This window comes from Orcinus orca, chromosome X (genome assembly GCF_937001465.1).
Source record: "Orcinus orca chromosome X, mOrcOrc1.1, whole genome shotgun sequence".
NCBI classification, from domain to species: Eukaryota; Metazoa; Chordata; class Mammalia; order Artiodactyla; family Delphinidae; genus Orcinus; species Orcinus orca.
The window spans coordinates 61547956-61573014 of record NC_064580.1 but is presented as its reverse complement, the minus strand read 5'-3'; the positions used below and the strand labels follow the sequence as shown (position 1 = coordinate 61573014).

The 25059-nt window shown below is 38.6% G+C and overlaps 1 protein-coding gene across 1 annotated transcript in view; it reads left to right on the top strand.

Annotated features, from left to right (window-relative positions):
* Nucleotides 1-25059, top strand: part of TEX11 (testis expressed 11) — a 345012-nt gene that overhangs the window by 69441 nt on the left and 250512 nt on the right. The window contains exon 8 of the mRNA XM_012535167.3: nt 9064-9144. Within this exon, the coding sequence (XP_012390621.2) occupies nt 9064-9144 (81 nt within the window). The remainder of the gene's footprint in view (nt 1-9063; nt 9145-25059) is intronic.

The following is a 25059-nucleotide window of genomic DNA, read 5'->3' as shown; positions in this document are numbered from 1 at the left end:
AAAGTATACTAAAAAAACCCCCCAAAAACGGACAGACAGAACCGTAGGACAAATGGTAAAAGCAAAGCTATACAGACAAAGTCACACACAGAAGCGTACACATACACACTGACAAAAAGGGAAAAAGGGAGAAAAAAATATATATCGTTGATCCCAAAGTCCACCTCCTCAATTTGGGATGATTCGTTGTCTATCCAGGTATTCCACAGATGCAGGGTATATCAAGTTGGTTGTGAACATTTAATCTGTTGCTCCTGCGGCTGCTGGGAGAAATTTCCCTTTCTCTTCTTTGTTCACACAGCTCCTCGGGTCAGCTTTGGATTTGGCCCTGCCTCTGTGTGTAGGTTGCCTGAGGGAGTCTGTTCTTACTTAGACAGGACGGGGTTAAAGGAGCAGCTAATTCAGGGGTCTGGCTTACTTAGGCCAGGGGGAGGGAGGGGTGCGGATGCGGGGCAGGCCTGCGGCGGCAGAGGTCGGCGTGACGTAGCATCAGCCTGAGGTGCGCTGTGTGTTCTCCTGGGGACGTTTTCCGTGCATCTCGGGACCCTGGCAGTGGCGGGCTGCACATGCTCCTGGGAAGGGCGGTGTGGATAGTGACTTGTGCTAGCATACAGGCTTCTTGGTGGCTGCAGAAGCAGCCTGAGCGTCTTGCTCTTAATCCCCTCTCCTCACGCACCAGGAAACCAAGAGGCAAGAAAAAGTCTCTTGCACCTTCGGCAGCTCCAGACTTTTTCCCGGACTCCATCCCGGCTAGCTGTGGCACACTAGTCCCCTTCTGGCTGTGTTCACGCAGCCAATCCTAGTCCTGTCCCTGGGATCTGTCCTCCGAAGCCGGAGCCTCAGCTCCCAGCCCCTGCCTGTCCTGGCGGGTGAACAGAGAAGCGTCTCGGGCTGGTAAGTGCTGGTCGGCACTGATCATCTGTGTGGGAATCTCTCCGCTTTGCCCTCTGCAGCCCTGTTGCTGCGCTCTCCTCCATGGCTCCGAAGCTTCCCCCCTCCGCCACGTGCAGTCTTTGCCTGCGACTTGGCTTCCTAGTGTGTGGAAACCTTTCCTCCTTCACAGCTCCCTCCCACTGTTGCGGCTCCCGTCCCTATTGTTTTGTCTCTGTTTTTTTCTTTTTTGTTGTGGCCTACCCAGGTACGTGGGGAGTTTCTTGCCTTTTGGGAGGTCTTAGGTCTTCTGCCAGAGTTCAGTAGGTGTTCTGTAGGAGTTGTTCCACTTGCAGATGTATTTCTGAGGTATTTGTGGGGAAGAAGGTGATCTCCGCGTCTTACTCTTTTGCCATCTTGAAGCTCCCCTCTACCTATTTATTTATTTATTTATTTATTTATGGCTGTGTTGGGACTTTGTTGCTGTGCACAGGCTTTCTTTAGTTGTGCTGAGTGGGCTTCATATTGTCGTGGCATCTCGTTGTGGAGCATGGGCTCTAGGCGCGCAGGCTTCATTAGTTGTGGCACATGGGCTCAGTAGTTGTGGCTTGCGGGCTCTAGAGCTCAGGCTCAGTAGTTGTAGCGCACGGGCTTAGTTGCTCCGCTGCATGTGGGATCTTCCCAGGCCACAGCTCGCATGTCCCTTGCATTGTCAGGCAGATTCTTAACCACTGTGCCACCAGGGAAGCCCCTACCTATTTATTTTTAAAGAGACTCTCAAAAGTTTTTTTAGAGTGACTGTGATATTTTAATTCCCACCAGCAGTATATTAGAGATCCCATTCTCTGCATCCATGCCAGCATTTGGTATTGTGACTTATTTTAGCTGTTCTATTAGATGTGTAGTGATATCTCATCGTTTTCAGTTTGCCTTTCACTAATGGCTAATGATGTTGAATTTTTTTTATGTACTTATTTGCCGTTTGTATATTCTGTTTTTTAAAAAGTTTAGTTATTTGTTTATTTTTGGCTGCTTTGGGTCTTCGTTGCTGTGTGCAGGCTTTCTCTAGTTGCGGCGAGCGGAGACTACTCTTCGTTGTGGTGTGTGGGCTTCTCATTGTGGTGGCTCTTCTTGTTGGGGAGCACAGGGTCTAGGCACACGGGTTTCAGTAGTTGTGGCAGTAGTTGTGGCTCAGTAGTTGTGGCTCGTGGGCTCTAGAGTGCAGGCCCAGTAATTGTGGCGCACGGGCTTAGTTGCTCCGCCGCATGTGGGATCTTCTCGGACCAGGGCTCGAACCCATGTCCCCTCCATTGGCAGGCGGATTCTTAATGACTGTACTACCAGGGAAGTCCCGCCATTTGTATATACTCTTAGGTGAGATGTCTCTTCATGTCTCTTGGCCATTTTGTCATTGGATTATTTGATTTTTTACTGTGAATTTTGAGAATTATGTATTCTAGATTTGAGTCCTTTGTCCAATATGTGTTTGTAAATATTGTCACTTAGTCTGTAGCTTGTCTGATCAGTCTTTTAATCGGATTGCAGAACAAAAGTAATTTTGATGAAGTGCAGTTAATTTTTTTCTATTATGGATTATGCTTTTGGTATTCTGTCTCAAAACTCTTCACCAAGCCTTAGATCTGAAAGATTTTTCCCTATATTTTCTTCTAAAAGTTTTATAGCTTTACCTTTTACGTTTAAATCTGTGATTGATTTTGAGTTATTTTTTGTGTAAGGTGTGAGGTTTAGGTTGAGGTTCCTTTTTTGTTTATGGATATCCAATTGCTCCAGCACCTGTAGTTGAAAAGACTATCCCTCCACCATTGAATTGCTTTTGCTCATTTGTTAATTATCAGTTGGCCATACTTGTGTGGATGGATCTCTTTCTGCGATCTCTATTCTTTCCTTTTGATCTATGGGTGTATCCTTCTTTCAGTACCACACTGTCTTGGTTACTATAGCTATAAAGTCTTGAAAATGTGTAGTCATTCTTTCCATTTTATTATTATTTTTCAGAATTATTTTAGCTATTCTAATTCCGTTTTCTTTACATATAAATTTTAGAATAATCTTGTTCACATTTACACAGAGTTTTTGCTGTAATTTTCATTGAAATTATGTTCAGCCTATATATCAATTTGGGGAGAATTGACGTCTATTATTTTCATTTGTTGTTTGTGCTTTAGTTGTCATATCTGAGAAACCATTGCCTAATCCAGGATCATGAAGATTTACTCCTGTATTTTAGTCTAAGAATTTTATAGCTTTTAGCTTTACATTTAAGCCTTTGATCTACTTTGAGTCAATTTTTCATATGACATGAGGTAGGTATTCAGTTTCATTCTTTTGTATTGGGTATTCAGTCCTAGCACCATTTTTTAAAAGAGACTGTTCTTTCCTCATTGAATTGTCTTTGCAGCCTTTTCAAAAATCAGTTGACCCTAAATTTAAGCATTTCTTTCTGGACTGTTAGTTTTATTCTGTTGATTTATATGTCTCTCCTTATGCCAATACCATAGTCTCGACTGTGGTAGCTTTGTAGTAAGTTTTGAAATAGTAAGTGTGAGCCTTGTGACTTTGTTCTTGTTTTTCAAAATGGTTTTGCTTGTTGTGGGTCCCTTAAATTTTTAGATGAATCTTAAGATCAGCATATCAGTGTCTGCAGAAAAAGCCATCTAGAATTTTGATGGGAATTACATTGAATCTTTGGCTCAATTTGTGGAGCATTGCCATCTTAAGACTAGTCTTCTGATCTGTGAACATGGGATATCTGTCTGTTTATTTAGGCCTTCTTTAATTTCTTTCAACAATGTTTTGTAGTCCTTAGTGTATAAGTCTTGCAGTTGTTTTGTTAAATTTATTTCTAATTTTTTGTTGTAATTTAAGTGGAATTGATTTCTTAATTTCATTTTTGGTTTACTCATTGTTAGTGAATAGAAATACAACTGATTTTTGTTTATTGAACCCTGTAACCTGGCTGAACTTCTTTATTAGTTCTTCTAGTTTTTTTGTGTGGATTTCTAGGGATATTCTCTGTATAAGATCATGTCATTTGAGAATAGAGAATTTTATTTAGGGATTATACTCATGAATGAATTTAACAAAAGAAGTGAAAGAAAGCCATAAAATTTTATTGAAAGAAGTTAAGATCAAAATAAATGGAAAAATATTCTATATTCATGGATTGGAAGGCTTAATATTGTTAATATGGCAATATTCCCGCAAATTTATCTACAGATTGTATTCAGTCCCTATCAAAATTCCAGCTTCCTTGTTTTTTGCAGATATTGATACCCTTATCCTAAAATTCATATCAGCACTCATGAGACGTAAAACAGGCAAAACGATCTTGAAAAAGAACAAAGTTGGAGGACTCACTTTTTTTTTTTTTTTGTGGTACGCGGGCCTCTCACTGTTGTGGCCTCTCCCGTTGCGGAGCACAGGCTCTGGATGTGCAGGCTCAGCAGCCATGGCTCACGGGCCTAGCCGCTCTGCGGCATGTGGGATCTTCCTGGACTGGGGCACGAACCCGTGTCCCCTGCATCAGCAGGTGGACTCTCAACCACTGCGCTACCAGGGAAGCCCGGAGGACTCACATTTGTTAATTTCAAAACTTGCTGCAAAACTATAGTATCAAGATAGTGTGCTGCTGGCGTGAAGACAGACATATAGATCAATTGAAAAGAACTGAGAGTCCAGAAATATAGCCCCATATTTATGGTCAAATATCTAAAAGTAAGTGTTGAAAATATAAAACTCTTAGAATAAAACATAGGTATAAATCTTTGTGACCTTAGGTAAGGGCAATGATTTCTTAGATATGACACCTCAAGCACAAGCAAAGAAAAAATCGCTAAATTGGAGTTCACCAAAATTTTAAACTTTCTTTTATAAAAATTTATTTATTTATTTATTTATTTTTGGCTGTGTTGGGTCTTCATTGCTGCGTGCAGGCTTTCTCTAGCTGTGGTGAGTGGGGGCTACTCTTTGTTGCTGTGCACGTGCTTCTCATTGCGCTGACTTCTCGTTGCGGAGCACGGGTTCTAGGCATGCGGGCTTAGTAATTGTGGCTCGCGGGTTCTAAAATAAGTGTCGGATCCTGACTTAAAGCCTGCCACCAGATGCAACTGTACAATTGAAGTACATCAACTCACTTGCCACTATAAAGCCTGGCACCAGATGGAGCTTAATTGTCACTCGCCACTCACTGATAGGGTTTTGATATGAGTCTGCAAGCGATTGATTTATTATGGTCTCTGTGCAGTCAAACCTCTCTGCTAATGATAATCTGTATTTGTAGCCACTCCCCAGCTCTAGCATCACTGCCTCAGCTCCACCTCAGATCATCAGGCATTGGATTCTCATAATGAGTGCACAACCTAGATCCCTCGCATGTGCAGTTCCCAGTAGGGTTCACACTCCTATGAGAATCTAATGACGCTGCTGATCTGACAGGAGGTGGAGCTCAGGTGGTAATGTGAGCGATGGGGAGTGGCTGTAAATACAGATGAAGCTTCGCTCAGTGGCCCGCTGCTCACCTCCTGCTATGTGGCCTGGTTAGGGACCCCTGCCGCAAGCCACGTGAGTGGTGTGGCCAAAAAAATAATCATGTTAACGTGTGGTTCCTCTCTTATAGGAGCTTAAGGTAAGTTTTGTGGAAGATACAGATGTATAAGCAGATATATTACACTAGGATAATTGCTTTCATATGAATGAAGTTCCAGTTCCACAGTAAAACAAAAGGTGAACAACTAATTATGCTGTGAAAAATTAAGAAGATTGTGAATTTTCTCTGGTTAGGAAAGGGACATAAGTTAGGTATTTTATGCTGCAAAGAAGAATTAGATGTTGAGGAGCGCATGAGTGTTTTTTAACAAGGTGGCAGGTGAAGTAATTTTTGGGAGAGGTGCAGTAGGAGGTTGTGGTATGTTATGGAGCACTTGAAGAATACGAAGAAGGGCTGGAACATCTGGGTGGGAAATGACCTAAGAAAATCAACAAAGAAGGAAACTAATTTTTACTGAGCATTTACTATATACTTGACATGGTACTAGGGGCTGTAACATTCTTGTTTGCTGAGCTAAAGTGAAGGTCCAGTTGAAGTTAGCATAAATTTTTAGTGGATCCATTCAGCATAGTTTACTGTCTTTGGATTGATTGTGTTGTCATCATCACTTAGTAGCATATTAGGTGATAGTCTGTCTAACATTTAATTCCTTGCATAATGGCAATAATCCTTTGCAGCAGCAGTTCAGGTCCAGCCTTGGAGTTTTTCTTCTCTCTTCTAAGGAAGGGAAACTTAAGATTCCTTGATCCATTAGTATAAGCTATAATACTTTATAGACCTGCTAGCATATGATTTTACAAGCAATGAGTACCACACAAGAACAGATAACTTCCTTTGTTACAATTCTTGGCACTGGTGGTAGTTTTGACTGTTAAATATGTTAACATTTTTGTATACTGCCTTACAGTTTACAAAGTGCCTTCATATCTGTAGTCTCATTTGATCCTCATAAGATCAATCCTGTGTGGTAGACATTACTATCCCTATTTTACGGTTAAGGAAATTGAGGCTCAAAGAGGTTGTGACTTGCCTAAGTTCACTGAGCAAAGAAGAGGGGAAGCTGGGAATCCAAATCCTATATTCTTTTTACTACATCAGTATAGGCTGGGCATTGTCCTAGACCTAATGATTCAGAATCTCCAAGTGGTGGGACCTGGGCGTGTGATTTTCAGAAAGCTCCACTGGTAAGTATGATGCTCACCAAAGGTTTCTACAGCATTACATCATGCTGCCTCTTCCTTAAGACTTCTTTTACTGGAATTCTATATTGTTTGGATTTGAAATATTGATTTCTGGCCCAACAAGATGAATAAATTTTCAAAACTAGCTTGAATTATTAGACCTGTTATTTCCTCTGTGATAAAATCTCAGTATATTTTTGTTATTGAAAGAAAAAGATGTTTAATTTTAGATACTTTACTTAACAATTCAAATTTAGAAATTAAATAAAACAAGATCCAAACTCTATAAATATAAACCTAGATGGTTTTGAAAGGAAATACACCCGAATATCAGTAGTGATCATCTGAGTTTGGAGATTACAGTTGATTTTCTTCTTTAAAAATATTCTTTTTTTTTTTTTCGGTACGCGGGCCTCTCACTGTTGTGGGCTTTTCCGTTGTGGAGCATAGGCTCCAGACGTGCAGACTCAGCAGCCATGGCTCACGGGCCCAGCCGCTCTGTGGCATGTGGGATCCTCCCGGACCGGGGCACGAACCCGTGTCCCCTGCATCAGCAGGCAGACTCTCAACCACTGCGCCACCAGGAAAGCCCATTCTGTATTTTTAAAGATCTCTGTAAAAGTCATATATTCTTTTTTAACAAGAAAAAACCAATAAATTGTATTTTATCAATTTCTCATTGAATAAGATTTTTTTTTTTTTAAGCCCTGCCTTCCCTGGCTCTTAGCCTCATTCTCCCATCTTCAAAGGCACCAGTGTTGCATCTCTCTGTGCCTTTATTCAGTAGTCAGGACTTCCTCTGACCACAGCCAGGAAATGTTCTCTCTGATTTTTTAAAATTAATTAATTAATTAGTTTATTTATTTTGGGCTGTGTTGTGTCTTCATTTCTGTGTGAGGGCTTTCTCTAGTTGTGGCAAGTGGGGGCCACTCTTCATCGCAGTGCGTGGGCCTCTCACTATCGCGCCCTCTCGTTGCGGAGCGTAGGCTCAGTAGTTGTGGCTCACGGGCTTAGTTGCTCAGCGGCATGTGGGATCCTCCCAGACCAGGGCACGAACCTGTGTCCGCTGCATTAGCAGGCAGATTCTCAACCACTGCGCCACCAGGGAAGCCCTGAATACGTTTTTTAATAGTTGCCTTCTACCTCAATAAGTTATAGGAAAACATGAAAAGACCTTTGGACCTTTGTAAAATCTGAGTATTGATAGACACTTTATGGATTCTTTGACTGTTAAAGGCTTGTATTGTTTTATATCTTTCAAGAACAGAAAGCATCCTCCTCTGATATTGATGTTTGTCACTCAGTGTATCTCTTTTATGATATTTTCATCACCTTGAATAATGAATCAATTAGCACGTATTCATCAAACATTTATTTGTATAGATGGGAATATTATTTTGTAATCTCTATAGGTAATTGAGATTTGGCTTATTGAAGTTCTTGTGCTTACAGTTTTTTTTCTCCTTTAACAAAATCTAGTATTAAAGCCTTAGAGAAGGGTATCTACTCAGCAAAATGTCAAGCTTAAGATTCAGCAAGTAGATAGAGGAGAAAACTAGAGAGAAGCTGGCTTCTTACATTCTTCATCTTTTCTTCTCTATACTCAATTCTTTTATTATCCAAAGCACAAAAATATTTGACACCACGTAAAGAAAAGAAAATAGTGAATGTAGGGATTTTTCCCCCGAGAAAGTACTTCAGAAAATTATTTTTTTGTGTATGTCCACATTTCTTTTAATATGCCTCATCAGCTAAATTCTTTAATGACTGAAACAAGCCTCTTCTACAGGTGTGGAAGTAATGTGTGATTGATGTTTTTGTTCATTTAAGTGTCATAGAATGGTAGAGCTGAAAGAAATCTTAAGAGATAATTTAGTACAGTATCCTCGTTTTATAGATGAGGAAGCTAAAGCCATGAGAGCATAAGGTTCAAGGTTATACATAATGAATATCAGAGTAGCTCTTCTAGCTCCAAGATAGGATTGCACTAAACTGCCTTTCATAGCAGATGCTCACAGCATTTCAGACTATGAAGTTACTATGAGCCTGTTTTAGGACAAAAGACTGCTATTTAATGTAAAAAACTCCTCTAATGTGGAGATAAATACAAGAGCTCTTCAAGCTGGGGAAACATTATCAGACATGGCATTATATCATAATATAATAACATAAGATTGTATAATACACCAATTTTGATATTTCCAGAAAAATGAAATAACTCTTGTCATTCAGTGTCAACTTTGTCTTACCCAAGATTCTTATCACTTATTTCTCTGTATTTTGAGCTGGCTATTATGTTTAGCTCAACCAGTTAGCATTGCTAAGAAGATTAGAAAAGAAATTAAGACTTTTTAACACCAGTTAAAAATATGTTAGATTTGACTTATAGACAAATAGCTTGTTATTTCATTTTAACCAGTTACTGACTTTTTTTTGCTTTCCCAGGCAGTTGCTCAACAGGATTTTCAAAGAGCATCTACATGTGTACTGCGCTGTAAAGATATGTTGATAAGGCTGCCCAAAATGGTGAGTGAAATCTCTGCCTTTATTCTCCAAGCATTTGAAAATATGCTATATCAAGTTCTAGGAAGAATCATTACTACTTCATGTGATCCTTTAGAGGTTATATTTTAGATCAGATATACTTACTTAGCCAAGCTTTGAAATATTTTGCTTCCTTTGTTCTTTACTAGAAAGGGTTTCTGAAAAAGTGATACGGGTTATTTCTTTTTTTTTAATAGATTTGATTGGAGTATAATTGCTTCATAATACTGTGTTAGCTTCTGTTGTACAACAAAGTGTATCAGTCATATGCATACATATATCCCCATATCCCCTCCCTCTTGAGACTCCCTCCCACCCTCCCTATCCCACCCATCTAGGTGGTCACAAAGCACCGAGCTGATCTCTCTGTGCTATGCAGCAGTTTCCCACTAGCTATCTGTTTTACATTTGGTAGCATATATATGTCCATGCTACTCTCTCACTTCATCCCAGCTTATCCTTCCTCACCCTGTGTCCTCAAGTCCATTCTCGATGTCTGTATTCCTGCCCTACCACTAGGTTCATTAGTACCATTTTTTATTTTTCAGATTCCATATGTATATGTTAGTATACAGTATTTGTTTTTCTTTTTCTGACTTAACTTCACTCTGTATGACAGACTCTAGGTCCATCCACCTCACTATAAATATATCAATTTTGTTTCTTTTTATGGCGGAGTAACATTCCATTGTATATATGTGCCACATCTTCTTTATCCATTCGTCTGTTGATGGACACTTAGGTTGCTTCCATGTCCAGGCTATTTGTAAATAGTGCTGCAATGAACATTGTGCTACATGTACGTTTTTGAATTATGGTTTTCTCAGGATATATGCCCAGTAGTGGGATTGCTGGGTCATATGGTAGTTCTATTTTTAGTTTTATAAGGAACCTCCATACTGTTTTACATAGTGGTTATATCAGTTCACATTCCCACCAACAGTGCAGGAGGGTTCCCTTTTCACCACACCCTTTCCAGCATTTATTGTTTCTAGATTTTTTGATAATGGCCACTCTGACCGGTTTGAGGTGTTAACCTCATTGTAATTTTGATTTGCATTTTTCTAATAATTAGTGATGTTGAGCATCTTATCATGTGCCTCTTGGCCATCTGTATGTTTTCTTTGGAGAAATGTCTATTTAGGTCTTCAGCCCATTGTTTAATTGGATTGTTTGTTTTTTTGATTTTGATCTCCATGAGCTGTTTGTATATTTTGGAGATTAATCTTTTGTCCATTGTTTCATTTGCAAATATTTTCTCCCATTCTGAGGGTTGTCTTTTCTTCTTGTTTATGGTTTCCTTTGCTGTGTAAAAGCTTCGCAGTTTCATTAGGTACCATTTCTTTATTTTTGCTTTTATTTTCATTACTCTAGGAGGTGGGTCAAAAAAGATCTTGCTGTGGTTTATGTCAAAGAGTGTTTTTCCTATGTTTTCCTCTAAGAGTTTTATAGTGTCTGGTCTTACATTTAGGTCTTTAATCCATTTTGAGTTTATTTTTGTATATGGTGTTAGGGAGTGTCCTAATTTCATTCTTTTCCATGTAGCTGTCCAGTTTTCCCAGCACAACTTACTGAAGAGGCTGTCTTTCCTCCATTCTATGGTCTTGCCTCCTTTGTCATAAATTAGGTGACCACATATGTGTGGGTTTATCTCTGGGCTTTCTATCCTGTACCATTGGTCTATATTTCTGTTTTTGTGCCAGTACCATACTGTCTTGATTATTGTAGCTTTGTAGTATAGTTTGAAGTTGGGGAGCCTGTTCCTCCAGCTCTGTTTTTCTTTCTCAAGATTGCTTTGGCTATTCATGGTCTTTTGTGTTTCCATACCAGTTGTAAAATTTTTTGTTCTAATTCTGTGAAGAATGCCATTGGTAGTTCCATAGGGATTGCATGGAATCTGTAGATTGCTTTGGGTAGTATAGTCATTTCCACAATATTGATTCTTCCAATCCAAGAACATGGTATATTTCTCCATCTGTTTATGTCATCTTTGATTTCTTTCATCAGTGTTTTATAGTTTTCTGAGTCCCAGTCTTTTGCCTCCTTAGGTAGGTTTATTCCTAGGTATATTCGTCTTTTTGTTGTGATGGTAAATGGGATTGTTTCCTTAATTTCTCTTTCTGATTTTTCATTGTTAGTGTATAGGAATGCCAGAGATTTCTGTGCATTAATTTTGTATCCTGCAACCTTCCCAAATTCCTTGATTAGTTCTAGCAGTTTTCTGGTAGATCTTTAGGATTTTCTATGTACAGTATCATGTCATCTGCAAACTGTGACAGGTTTACTTCTTCTCTCCCAATTTGTATTCCTTTTATATCTTTTTCTTCTCTGATTGCCATGGCTAAGACTTCTAAAACTATGTTGAATAAGAGTGGCGAGAGTGGACATCCTTGTCCTGTCCCTGATTTTAGTGGAAACGCTTTCAGTTTTTCACCATTGAGAATGATGTTTGCTGTGGGTTTGTCATATATCGCCTTTATTGTGTTGAGGTAGGTTCTCTCTGTGCCCATTTTCTGGAGAGATTTTATCATAAATTGGTGTTGAATGTTGTCAAAAGCTTTTTCTGCATCTATTGAGATGATCATATGGTTTTTATTCCTTAATTTGTTAATATGGTGTATCACATTGGTTTGCGTATATTGAAGAATCCTTGCATCACTGGGATAAATCCCACTTGATCATGGGGTATGATCCTTTTAGTATGTTGTTGGAGTCTGTTTGCTAGTATTTTGTTCAGGATTTTTGCATCTATGTTCATCAGTGATATTGGTCTATATTTTTCTTTTATTGTGATATTTTTTTTGGTTTTGGTATCAGGGTGATGGTGGCTTGGTAGAATGAATTTGGGAGTGTTCCTTCCTCTGCAGTTTTTCGGAAGAGTTTGAGAAGGATTGGTGTTATCTCTGCTCTGTATGTTTGAGAGAATTAGGCTGTGAAGCCATCTGGTCTTTGACTTTTGTTTGTTGGAAGATTTTTACTTATAGTTTCAACTTCATTATTTGTGATAGGTCTGTTTATATTTTCTAATTCTTCCTGGTTCAGTCTTGGAAAATTGTACTTTTCCAATAATTTGTCCTTTTCTTCGTGGTTGTCCATTTGATTGGCTTATAGTTGTTTGTAGTAGTCTCTTATAATCCTTTGTATTTGTGCAGTGTTAGTTGTGATTTCTCTTTTTTCATTTCTAATTTTATTGATTTGCATACCCTCCTTTTTTTTCTTGATGAGCCTGGCTAAGGGTTTATCAATTTTGTTTATCTTTTCAGAGAACCAAGTTTTAGTTTTATTGATCTTTGCTATTGTTTTCTTCATTTCTGATTCATTTATTTCTGGTCTGATCTTTATGATTTCTTTCCTTCTACTGACTTTGGGTTTTCTTTGTTCTTCTTTCTCTAGTTGCTTTAGGTATAGGGTTAGATTGTTTATTTGAGATTTTTCTTGTTTCTTGAGGTGAGATTGAATTGCTATAAACTTCCCTCTTAGAGCTGCTTTCGCTGTGTCCCATAGGTTTTGGGTCATTGTGTTTTCATTGTCATTTGTTTCTATGTATTTTTAAAATTTCTTCTTTAATTTCTTCAATTTCTGACATTTTATTTAATTTCTTATTAAATCTTATTAAACATCTTCTTTAATTTCTTATTTATTAGTGCACTGTTTAGCCTCCTTGTATTTGTGTATTTTACAGATATTTTCCTGTAATTGATTGGCAGTCTTACAGCATTTTGGGCAGAAAAGATGCTTGATATGATTTCAATTTTCTTAAATTTTCTGAGTCTTGATTTGTGACCCAAGATGTGATCTATCCTGGAGAATATTCCATGTGCACTTGAGAAGAAAGTGTATTCTGCCAGTTTTGGGTGGAGTGTTCTGTAAATATCAGTTAAATCTATCTGTGTCTATTGTGTCATTTAAAGCTTGTGTTTTCTTATTTATTTTCTGTTTGGATGAACTGTCTATTGGTGTAAGTGGGGTGTTAAAGTCCCCTACTATTATTATGTTACTGTTGATTTTGGCTTTCATGGTTGTTAGCATTTGCCTTATGTATTGAGGTGCTCCTATGTTGGGTGCATACATATTTATAATTGTTATATCTTCTTCTTGGATTGATCCCTTGATCATTATGTAGTGTCCTTCCTTATTTCTTGTAAGAGTCTTTATTTTAAAGTCTATTTTATCTGATACGAGTAATGCTATTCCAGCTTTCTTTTGATTTCCCTTTGCATGGAATATCTTTTTCCATCCCTTAGCTTTCTGTCTGTATGTGTCCCTAGGTCTGAAGTGGGTCTTTTGTAGACAGCATATATATGGGTCTTGTTTTTGTATCCATTCAGCCAGTTTGTGTCTTTTGGTTAGGGCATTTAATCCATTTACATTCAAGGTTATTATTGATATGTATGTTCCTATTGACATTTTATTAATTGTCTTGGGTTTGTTTTTGTGGGTCTTTTTCTTGTCTTGTGTTTCCCCCCTAGAGAAGTTTCTTTAGCATTTGCTGTAAAGCTGGTGTGGTGGTGCTGAATTCTCTTACCTTTTGTTTGTCTGAAAAGCTTCTGATTTCTCCGTCGAATCTGAATGAAATCCTTGCTGGGTAGAGTAATCTTGGTTGTAGGTTTTTCTCTTTCCTCACTTTAAGTATATCCTGCCACTCCCTTCTGGCCTGCAGAGTTTCTGCTGAAAAATCAGCTGATAACCTTATGGGGATTCCTGTGTATATTATTGTTTGTTTTTCCCTTGCTGCTTTTAATATTTTTTCTTTGAATTTAATTTTTGTTAGTTTGATTAATATATGTCCTGATGTGTTTCTCCTAGAGTTTATCCTTATGGGACTCTCTGCACTTCTGGACTTAGTGACTATTTCATTTCCCATGTTATGGAAGTTTTTGACTATAATCTCTTCACATATTTTCTCAGACCCTTTCTTTTTCTCTTCTTCTGGGACCCCTATAATTCGAATATTGGTGCATTTAGTGTTGTTACAGAGGTCTCTGAGATTGTCTTCAATTGTTTTCATTCTTTTTTCTTTATTCTGCTCCTTGGCAGTTATTTCCACCATTTTGTCTTCCACCTCACTTATTCCTCCTTTTGCCTAAATTCTTCTGTTATTGATTCCTTCTAGTGTATATTTCATTTCAGTTATTGTGTTGTTCATCTCTGTTAAACATTTCTTGTATTTTTTCAATCTGTGCCTCCATTCTATTTCTGAGATTCTGGATCATCTTTGCTATCATTACTGTGATCCTTTTCAGGTAGATTACTTACCTATTTCCTCCTAATTTATTTGATCTTGTAGGTTTTTACCTTCTTCATCTGTGGTGTATTTTTTTTTAAGAACGTGTTGGGGGTAGGAGTTTATTAATTTATTTATTTTTGCTGTGTTGGGTCTTCGTTTCTGTGTGAGGGCTTTCTCTAGTTGTGGCAAGCGGGGGCCACTCTTCATCGTGGTACATGGGCCTCTCACTATCATGGCTTCTCTTGTTGCAGAGCACAGGCTCCAGATGCGCAGGCTCAGTAATTGTGGCTCACGGGCCTAGTTGCTCCGCGGCATGTGGGATCCTCCCAGAGCAGGGCTCGAACTCATGTCCCTCGCATTAGCAGGCAGATTCTCAACCACTGCGCCACCAGGGAAGCCCCTGTGATGTATTTTTTTTGCTGTCTATGTTTTTTTTGTTTGTTTCTGATTTTTTGATGAGTCGGATTGTGTTCCTGTCTTACTGGTTGTTGGACTGAGGCTTCCAATACTGGATTTGTAGGCTGTTTGGTAGAGCTGGGTCTTGGTGCTGAGATGAGGACCTCCGTGAGACCTCATCCTATGAATATTCCCTGGGGTCTGAGGCTCTCTGTTAATCCAGTGGTTCAGACTTGGAGGTCCCACCGCAGGAACTTCAGCCCAACCCCCAACTTGTGAACCAAGATCCTGCAAGCCACATGGGGTGGAAAAGGAAAAAAGAACAAAAACAAAGTAAAAAATAAAATTAGACTAGGAAACTAACAGACATGTTAGAAAGAGTATAAAAATAAACATATAGATGAAACAACTGGAAGGTAAAACTGAACCACAATAGTAAAAAAAAGAGGAGGAGAAAAAAGAAAAAGTGGAAAAGGCCTTGGCTGTGGTCGGTGGGGCCTAAGCAGGGGCAGGGTTTGGATGGATGGTGGGCGGGACCTATGCTTAGGACCCACAGGGCTGGAAAAGGCCCTTGGGGCGTTTAGGGGGTGGGGCTTAGGCTCAAAGGAACTGAAGGGGTCCTGGCATGTCCCCCACCTCTGATCTCCCTGGCCTCCCTCCTATGCCCCCAGGACCCACGTGGCCTCGAGGGGGCCATTGAGGGCGGGGGACCCAACCTGGGAGCCCAGCAGGTCTCCCGGGCTTGGGTTGGCAGGGCCAACGCCCTCCACTCCTCTCCCACTCCTCTGGTCCTGGAGGGGCCCTCCTGACTGCCTCTCTTCTCCCCTCCACCTCTGGCCTCTCCTGTTCTCCCCCTGCACTCCCAGGACCAACACGGCCCAGAGGGGGCCTCTCATGCGTAAGACCCTGCCCGAGAGCCAGACAGACTTCCCCAGCCTTGAGCAGGGAAATGCTGGGTGCACTCACCCCTGATCCAAGCCCTCGAGGGTCCCTCCAGGTGTGGTAATCCCTCCTGCCTCTCAGCCACCCCTCAGGGGTTACAAAACTATTATAGGAATAGTACAAAGAACTCTTGTATACCCTTTTACCAGTGACCCCGTTCAAGTTTCTCAATATTGTTCTTTACACAAAATGGATTCAACGTAGGATTCATCTAGTCACCAGTCTCTTTCAGTGGAACACTTTCTCATTCTTGCCTTGACTTTCATGACCCTGACACTTTTGAAGATCACAGAACAGTCATTTTGTAGAATGTGACTTAATTTGTTTTTTAAAAATTAAAAGGAAATTTTATTGAGATATAATTGACATATAATATTGTGTAAATTTGATGTGTATGACCTGTTGATTTGATACACTTATATGTTGCAGTATGATTACTGCAGTAGTGTTAGCTAACACCTTTATCATGTCACAGTAATATCGTTTTGTTGTGTTGAGAACAGTTAAGCTCTAGTCTTCTAGCAATTTTAAAATTTATAGAACAGTATTGTTGACTGTAATCACTATGTTGTACATTAGATTTCCAGAACTTATCTACTAGTTGCAAGTTTGAACTCTTAAAGTATATCTTCCCAGTTCCCCCATCCTAACCAAATTAAGGTTTGTTCAAAGTTTCCTCATGATTAGACCAGGTTATGAATTTGGGGCTAGAAAATCACAGAAGTGATTCTATTGGGTGGCATGCAGGATCAATTTACTCTATTGTTGGTGGTGCTAACTTTGATTTCTTGGTTAAAATGGTGTCTTCCAGGTTTTGCCAGTATAAACTTATGTATTTTTTCCCTTTGTTATTCCTAAGTGTTTTGTGAGGTGATAGTTTGAGACTGTGTAAAATCCAATTTCTCATCCCACTTTCACCATCCATGGAGACTTCTTGCCTAAATTAGTACTGTGAAGGTTGACAACTGGCTATTTTTCTAATTCCATCCTTCTTTTTATATTCATTTGCTGACATTCTACTATAATTTTTACTGCGCTAAAATATATAAAATTTGCCATTTTAACCATTTTAAGTGTACAATTCAGTGGCATTAAGTACATTCACAGTGTTGTACAACCATCACCACTCTGTACCCATAGAAATTCTGTACCCATTACACAATTACCCCTCATTACTGCCTCCCCTGGTAACCTCTTATTTACTTTCTGTCTCTGTGAATTTGCTTGTTGTAGGTATTTCATATAAGTGGAATCATACAATATTTATCCTTTTGTGTCTGGCTTATTTCATTTAGCATTAATATTTTCAGGGTCCATGTTGTGGCATGTATCAGAACTGTATTCCTTCCTATGGTTGAATAATATTTCATTTTATGTATATACCTCATTTTATTTATCTGTTCATCAGTTGATGGATGCTTGAGTTGTTGCCACCTTTTGGTTATTGTGAATAGTGCTGCTGTGAACATCGATGTACAAGTATCTGTTCGAATCCCTGTTTTTATTTAATTCTTTTGGATATATATCTGGGACTGGAATGTTTGGTAACATGGTAATTTTATGTTTAACTTTTTGAAGAACCACCAAACTGTTTTTCATAGTGGCTGTACCATTTTACATTTCCACCAGCAGTTGAATGAGGGTTCTAGTTTCTCCACATCCTCACCAACACTTTTTATTTTCTGGGCTTAAAAAATATATATTATTATAGCCATCTTAGTAGGTGTGAAGTGGTTTCTCATTGTGCCTTTGGTTTGCATTTTCCTGATATCTAATGACATTGAGCATCTTTTCATGTGCTTATTGGCTATTTACATAGCTTCTTTGGAGAAATGTCTATTAAAGTTCTTTGCCTCTTTTAAAATTGGTTTTTTTTAAGATTACAAATGTATTAATATCATGTTAAATGTTGTTATAAATGGTGTTATAAGCTGATGAACATTAAAAATATTAGCATTTCTGCTGGTGCCAGTTTTTACAAAATGCTGTGAACTGAACTGTGTCCCCTCTGCCCCAGGTTCAGATGCTGAAGCCCAAACTCTCAATGTGTTTGGTGATAGCACCTTTGGGAGGTAATTAGGTTTAGACGAGGTAGGGCCCTTGTGATGAGATTAGTACCCTTATAAGAAGAGGCACCAGAGAACTTGCTTTCCTCGCACCCCCTGCCCCCACCATGCAAGAAGGAAGCTGTCTGCAAGCCAGGAAGAGAGCCTTCACCATAGAAGAGTGTTGGCTAAACCTTGATCTTGGACTTTCTAGCCTTCAGAACTGTAAGAAAAATTCTTCTGTTGTTTAAATAAAAAATAAATAAATAAAATTGGGTTGTTTTTCCTATAGTGAGGTATCACCTCACTCCAGTCAGAATGGCCATCATCGAGGGACTTCTCTGGTGGCGCAGTGATTAAGAATCTGCCTGCCAGTGCAGGGGACAAGGGTTCGAGCCCTGGTCCAGGAAGATCCCACATGCTGCAGAGCAACTAAGCCTGTGTGCCACAACTACTGAGCCTGAACTCTAGAGCCTGCGAGCCACAACTACTGAGGCCACATGCCACAACTACTGAAGCCCGTGCACCTAGAGCCCGTGCTTCACAACAAGAGAAGCCACCACAGTGAGAAGCCTGTGCACTGCAACGAAGAGTAGCCCCTACTCGCCACAACTAGAGAAAGCCTGTGTGCAGCAACGAAGACCCAGTGCAGCCATAAATAAATAAATTTTAAAAAAATTTAAAAAAAGGAATGGCTGTCATCGAAAAGTCTACAAATAATAAATGCTGGAGAGTGTGTGGAGCAAAAGGAACCCTCCTGCACTGTCAGAGGGAATGTAAATTGATGCAGCCACTCTGGAGAACAGTGTGGAGGTTCCTTAAAAAACTAAAAATAGAGTTACCATATATGATCCTGCAATCCAACTCCTGAGCATATATCCGGAGAAAGCTATAATTCAAAAAGATACTTGCACCCCAATGTTTATTGCAGCACTATTTACAGTAGCCACGACTTGGAAGCAACCTAAGTGTCCACCAACAGATAAATGGATAAAGAAGATGTGGTGTGTGTGTGTATATATATTTATATATATATAAACACAATGGAATATTATTCAGCCATAAGAAAGAATGAAATAATGCTATTTGCAGCAACATGGGTGGACATAGAGGTTATCATACTAAGTGAAGTAAGCCAGCCAAAGACAAATATGATACTGCTTATATGTGAAATCCCCCAAAAAAGATACAAATGAGCTTATTTACAATATACAAACAGACTCAGAGACATAGAAAACAAACTTTTGTTTACCAAAGGGGAAGAGTCGGGGGAGGGATAAATTAGGGGTTGGGATTAACATATACACACTACTATTTATATAAAATAGATAACTAACAAGGACCTACTGTATAGCACAGGGAACTATACTTCATACTCTGTAATAACCTATACGGGAAACGAATCTCTCTCTCCCTCTCTCTCTCTCTCTCTCTCTCTATATATATATATACACACACACACACACGTATATATAATATACATATATATGTACATATATAAACATGTATATATATACATATACATGTATATATATACATGTATATGTATATATATATATCTGAATCACTGTGCTGTACACCTGATAGGATGACATTGTAAATCAACTATACTTCAGGAAAAATAGGGTTGTTTTTCTTTTGGTTGTTGAGTTGTAAGACTTCTTTATATAGTCTGAATATTAAACCCTTATATGATTTGCAAGTATTTTTGCCCATTTTGTGGGTTGTCTTTTCACTTTTTTTGATAGTGTCCTTTGATGAACAAAATTTTTTTCATTTTGATGAAGTACAATTTATCGGTTTCTTTTGTTGCCTGTGCTTTTCGTGTCATATTTAAGAAACTATGACCAAATTCAGGGTCATGAAGGTTTTCCCCTATGTTTTTCTCTGAGAGTTTTACAGCTTTAGCTCTTAAATTCAGGTATTTGATCCATTTTGAGTTAATTTTGTGTGTGGTGTAAGGTAAGGGCCTAACTTCGTTATTTTACATGTGCATATCCAATTATTCTAGTAAAATTTGTTGAAGAGATTATTCTTTCCCAATTGAATGGTCTTGCATCCTTGTCAAAAATCAATTGACCAGGGGCTTCCCTGGTGGTGCAGTGGTTGAGAATCTGCATGCTAGTGCAGGGGACACGGGTTCAAGCCCTGGTCTGGGAGGATCCCACATGCCGCGGAGCAACTAGGCCCGTGAGCCACAACTACTGAGCCTGCGCGTCTGGAGCCTGTGCTCCGCAACAAGAGAGGCCGCGATAATGAGAGGCCCAGGCGCCGTGATGAAGAGTGGCCCCTGCTTGCCACAACTAGAGAAAGTACTCGCACAGAAACAAAGACCCAATGCAGCCAAAAATAAATAAATTAATGTAAAAAAAATCAATTGACCATAGATATCAGAGTTATATTTCTGTGCTTTCTGTTGTATTGTATTGGTCTATATGTCTATCTGTATACCAGTACCACACTGATTATTGTAACTTGGTTGTACTATACATTTGATATAGGGAAGTGGGAGACCTCCAACTTTGTTCTTTTCCAAAATTATTTTGGCTCCTCTGGGTCCCTTGAGAATCTATATGAATTTTAGGATAGGTTTTCAAAATTTCTTCACAAAGGGCCATTGGGCTTTTGGTAGGTGTTACGTTGAATCTATGTATCTCTTTGGGTAGTGTCATTTTTACAATACTGTCTTTCTACCCATGAGAGTGAGATGTTTTTCCATTTATTTAGGTCTTTAATTTCTTTCAGCAATGTTTTCTAGTTTTCAGTGTACAAGTCTACACCTCCTTGGTTAAGTTTATTCCTAAATATTTTATTCTTTTTGATGATATTGTAAATGGGATTTTAAAAAAAATTTTCTTAATTGATTGCTCATTTCTGGTGTATAGAAATGTAACTGAGTTTTGTGTGTTGGTTTTGTAACCTGCAGTTTTGCTGAATTCACTTATTACTTCCACATTTTTAAAAGGTTCTTTAAGATTTTATACATACAAGATCATGTCACCTGTGAATAGAGATAGTTTTACTTCTTCCTTTCCAATATGGATGTCTTTTGTTTCTTTTTCTTGTTTAATTGCTCTGACTAGAACTTCTAGTACTATGTTGAATAGAAGTGATGAAAGCTGGCATCATGTCTTATTCTTGATTTTAGAGGACAAGCTTTGTCTTTCACCATTGAATATGATGTTAGCTGCTTCTCATATACAGCTTTCATCATGTTGAAGAAGTTACCTTCTATTCCTAGTTTGTGTGTTTTTATTGTGAAAGGTTGTTGGATTTTGTGAAATGCTTTATTTTTAATCAATTGAGATTTGCGTGTGTTTTTTTCTGTAAATTTTGATACATCATATTGTTTTCTTTATTGAGAGAAGATTGCACTCCTCAGGCAGCTTTACTGCTTAGTACTTCAGTGTATATTTCTTAAGAATAGAATAGCCCCTCTTTATAAACACAGTACAGTGATCAAATTCAAGAGATTTAACATTCATAAGTTCTTTTTTTTTTTTAAGGGCATGTCCTAAAGTTTTATTTTATTTATTTTTTGGCTGCTTTGGGTTTTCATTGCTGCATGCGGGCTTTCTCTAGTTGCAGCGAGCGGGGGCTACTCTTTGTTTCAGTGCACAGGCTTCTTATTGCGGTGGCTTCTCTTGTTGCAGAGCACAGGCTCTAGGTGCGCGGGCTTCAGTAGTTGTGGCTCGCGGGCTCTAGAGCGCAGGCTCAGTAGTTGTGGCGCACGGGCTTAGTTGTTCTGCGGCATGCGGGATCTTCCTGGGCCAGGGATTGAACCCGTGGCCCCTGCATTGACAGGTGGATTCTTAACCACTGCTCCACCAGGGAAATCCCATAAATTCTTTAATGTACAATCCATATTCTAATTTTGTTAATTGTACTTTATTATTAATTTTTTTAAATAATTTTTTTTTGACCACGCAGCATGTGGGATCTTAGTTCCCTGACCAGGGTTCAAACCTGTACCCCCTGCATTGGAGGCACGGTGTCTTAACCACTGGGCCACCAGGGAAGTCCTAATTGTACTTTATAGCATATGTTTTTCCCCTCCAGTCCAGGATCCAGTTCAGGGTTATGCTTTGCATTTAGTTGTTCTCTCTCTTTAGTATCCTTAGTAATTTGCCTTTATCTTTTATGAAATTGGCATTTTCAGAAGAGGTTTATTGAGGTATAGTAAATCACATACATTTAAATTGTACAGTTTTATGAGTTTTGGCATATGTGTACACCCATGAAACCATCATTACAGTCAAGATTATGAGCCTTTCCATAACCCCCAAAAGTTTTCTTTTGTCCCTCCTCTTCCCCCTCCCCTGCCACCTCCTTCATACCCAAGCACCACTGATTAATTTTCTGTCTTTACAAATTTGTCTGCATTTTCTGGAATTTTTATGTAAATGGAATCATACAGTATATATCCTTTTTTTTTTTTTTTTGTGGTACGTGGGCCTCTCACTGTTGTGGCCTCTCCCTTTGCAGAGCACAGGCTCTGGACGCGCAGGCTCAGCGGCCATGGCATACGGGCCTAGCTGCTCCGCGGCATGTGGGATCCTCCCGGACCGGGGCATGAACCCATGTCCCCTGCATCGGCAGGCGGACTCTGAACCACTGCGCCACCAGGGAAGCCCTATCCTTTTTGTGATTTGGCTTCTTTCACTCAGTATAATGAGTTTGAGATTTATCCATGTGTTTTTTCATATCAATAGTTTGTTCTTTTTTATTGCAGAGTAAAATTCTGTTATATGGATATACCACAATTTGGTTATCCAGTCACCTGTTGATGTATATGCAGATTATTGCCAATTTTTAGCTGTTTTTAAATCTAATGCAAGTAGAACTGCTTTAAATATTCAAGTATAAGTTTCTGTCTGGATATATGTTTTTATTTCTCTTGGGTATTGTAGGAGTGGAATGGCTGAGTCACATGTTAGATGTATGTTTAACATTTTATGAAGATAGTACAGTGTTTTCCAAAGAGGTTGAACCATTTTATGCTCCCACCAGCAGCATATGAGAGTGCAGGTTGCTTTACATCCTTACCAACACTTGGTATGGTCAGTCCTTTTACTTTTACCTATTATAGTTGTGATATAGTGGTTTTATTGTTCCTTTATTAGAACTGCATTGTTTTTCTATTTGTTTTCATGATTATTCCTTTGTCTTTAGTTTTCAGCAGTTTGCTTATGGTGTGTCTGAGCATGATATTTTTTGGACTTATCCTGTTAGGGATTTGCCGAGCTTCATTTTTTTAAACAATTTTATTGAGGTGTGATTGACAAACCAAAAACTGCATAATTAATATATAAAGTTTGACAAGTTTAGAGGTAAGTATACATCTGAGAATTCATCACCACCAATCTGTGCCACAAACATATTAATTACCTCCAAAAGTTTCCTACCACCCTCTTCATTTATTATTATTTTTATAAGAACATTTAAATATAAGATCTACCCTCTTAGAAAAATTTTAAGTATACAATACAGTATTGTTAACCACAGGCAATATGCTGTAAAGTAGATCTCTAGGACTTATTCATCTTGCATAAGTGAAACTTTGTACCTTTTGACTAGTATCTCCTCATTTTCTCCTTCCTCCACCCCTGGAAGCTACCATTTTACTCTATTTTTATGAGTTGGACTATTTTAAATTCCTCATATAAGTCAGATCATGTAATATATTTGTCCTTTTGCACCTGCTTTTTTAATGTAGCATAATGTCCTCCAGGTTCATCAGTGCTGTCACAACTGGCAGTTTTTCCTTCTTTTTTTATGGTTGAATGATATTCCAGTGTATACCTATACCACATTTTATCCATTCTTCCATCAGTGGACATTTAAGTTGCTTCCATGTCTTAGCCATTGTGACTAATGCTGCAGTGAACGTGGCAGTGCAGATATCAGTTTGAGATTATGATTTCAGTTCCTTTGGTTGGATCACGTGGTAGTTATGTTTTCAATTTTTTGAGGAACCCATAGTGTTTTCCATAGTGGCTGTACCAATTTACCAATTTACATTGCATTACAAGGATTCCATTTTCTCCACATCCTCAGTAGCATTTGCTATCTCTTGTCTTTTTGATAATTGCCATTCTAAAAGGTGTGAGGTAATATCTCATTGTGGTTTTGATCTACAATATCCTGATGATTAGTGATGTTGAGTACATTTTCATGTACATATCAGCCAAGTGCCTGGGACACCAATGGTTGGGAATTTAGGGTTTTTTAAATTATAATCTTATAGGTACTTGATGCTCTGTTCTCTTTTTTTTCAGTCTTTTTTCCTGTCTGCTTTTTAGATTGGATAATTTATATTGATCTATTTTCAAGTTTACTGTCTCTCTCCTTTTTCACATCCATTCTGCTATTGAGTCCAGGTGTTTGGGTTTTTTGTTTTTTAATTTTGCTTATTATATTTTCCAGTTTGAACATTCCCATTTGGTTCTTTATAGCTTCTATTTCAGGTGTTAGCAAACTTTCTGTAAAGGACAAGGTATCTTTTAGGCTTTGTGAATCATGTACAGTCTATGTTGCATACTCTTTTTCAACAATCTATCAAAATGTAAAAATAATTTTTGCTCATAGTCTGCGTTGGCCCACAGCTTGCAGTTTGCTGATCTCTGTTCTGTTTATTTGATGAGAGTTTCTGTTTTTCTGTTTCTGTTGAGAGTGTTCATAATTGCATGTTCAAACAGTTTTATAATGGCTGCTTTAAAGTTCTTACTTGGTAATTCCAAATTCTGTGTCATCTCATTGTCAACTTCTGTTGATTGTCTTTTTTCATGTGAGTTGAGATTTTTAAGGTCTTCATAGATTAGTTTTTTATTGTGTCTAGATATTTTGAATATTATGTTATGAGCCTCTGGGTCTTGTCTAAATTTTATAGAAATGTTGATGTTTTTATTTTAGCTGTCAATCAACCTGGTTAAATTCATGCCACAGTTTTCAAATTCTGGGGGCTGTGGTTCCAATATCAATTTAGTTTTCAAAGCCTGTGCAGTGCTATTCAGATTTGTCCTGCATGTGCAGGACACTCATTGGTCAGTCTGGTACTAGTGGATGTCTGTCCCTTAGTTCAGTTCTCACAGTCTTTGGTATGCTAATCAGGATCAGATCCATGCTTGCTCAGGCTGTTTATAAACAACATGATGGTGTTACTTTTCTGGACTCCTCTCTCCATCATCTTTTTAGTAGTTTCTGGTTCCCTTGAGCTACCCTTTTCAGTCCTCCAGCCAGTGACTCTCCATATCTGCAGTCAGACTACATCTGGGGCCAACCAGTGGG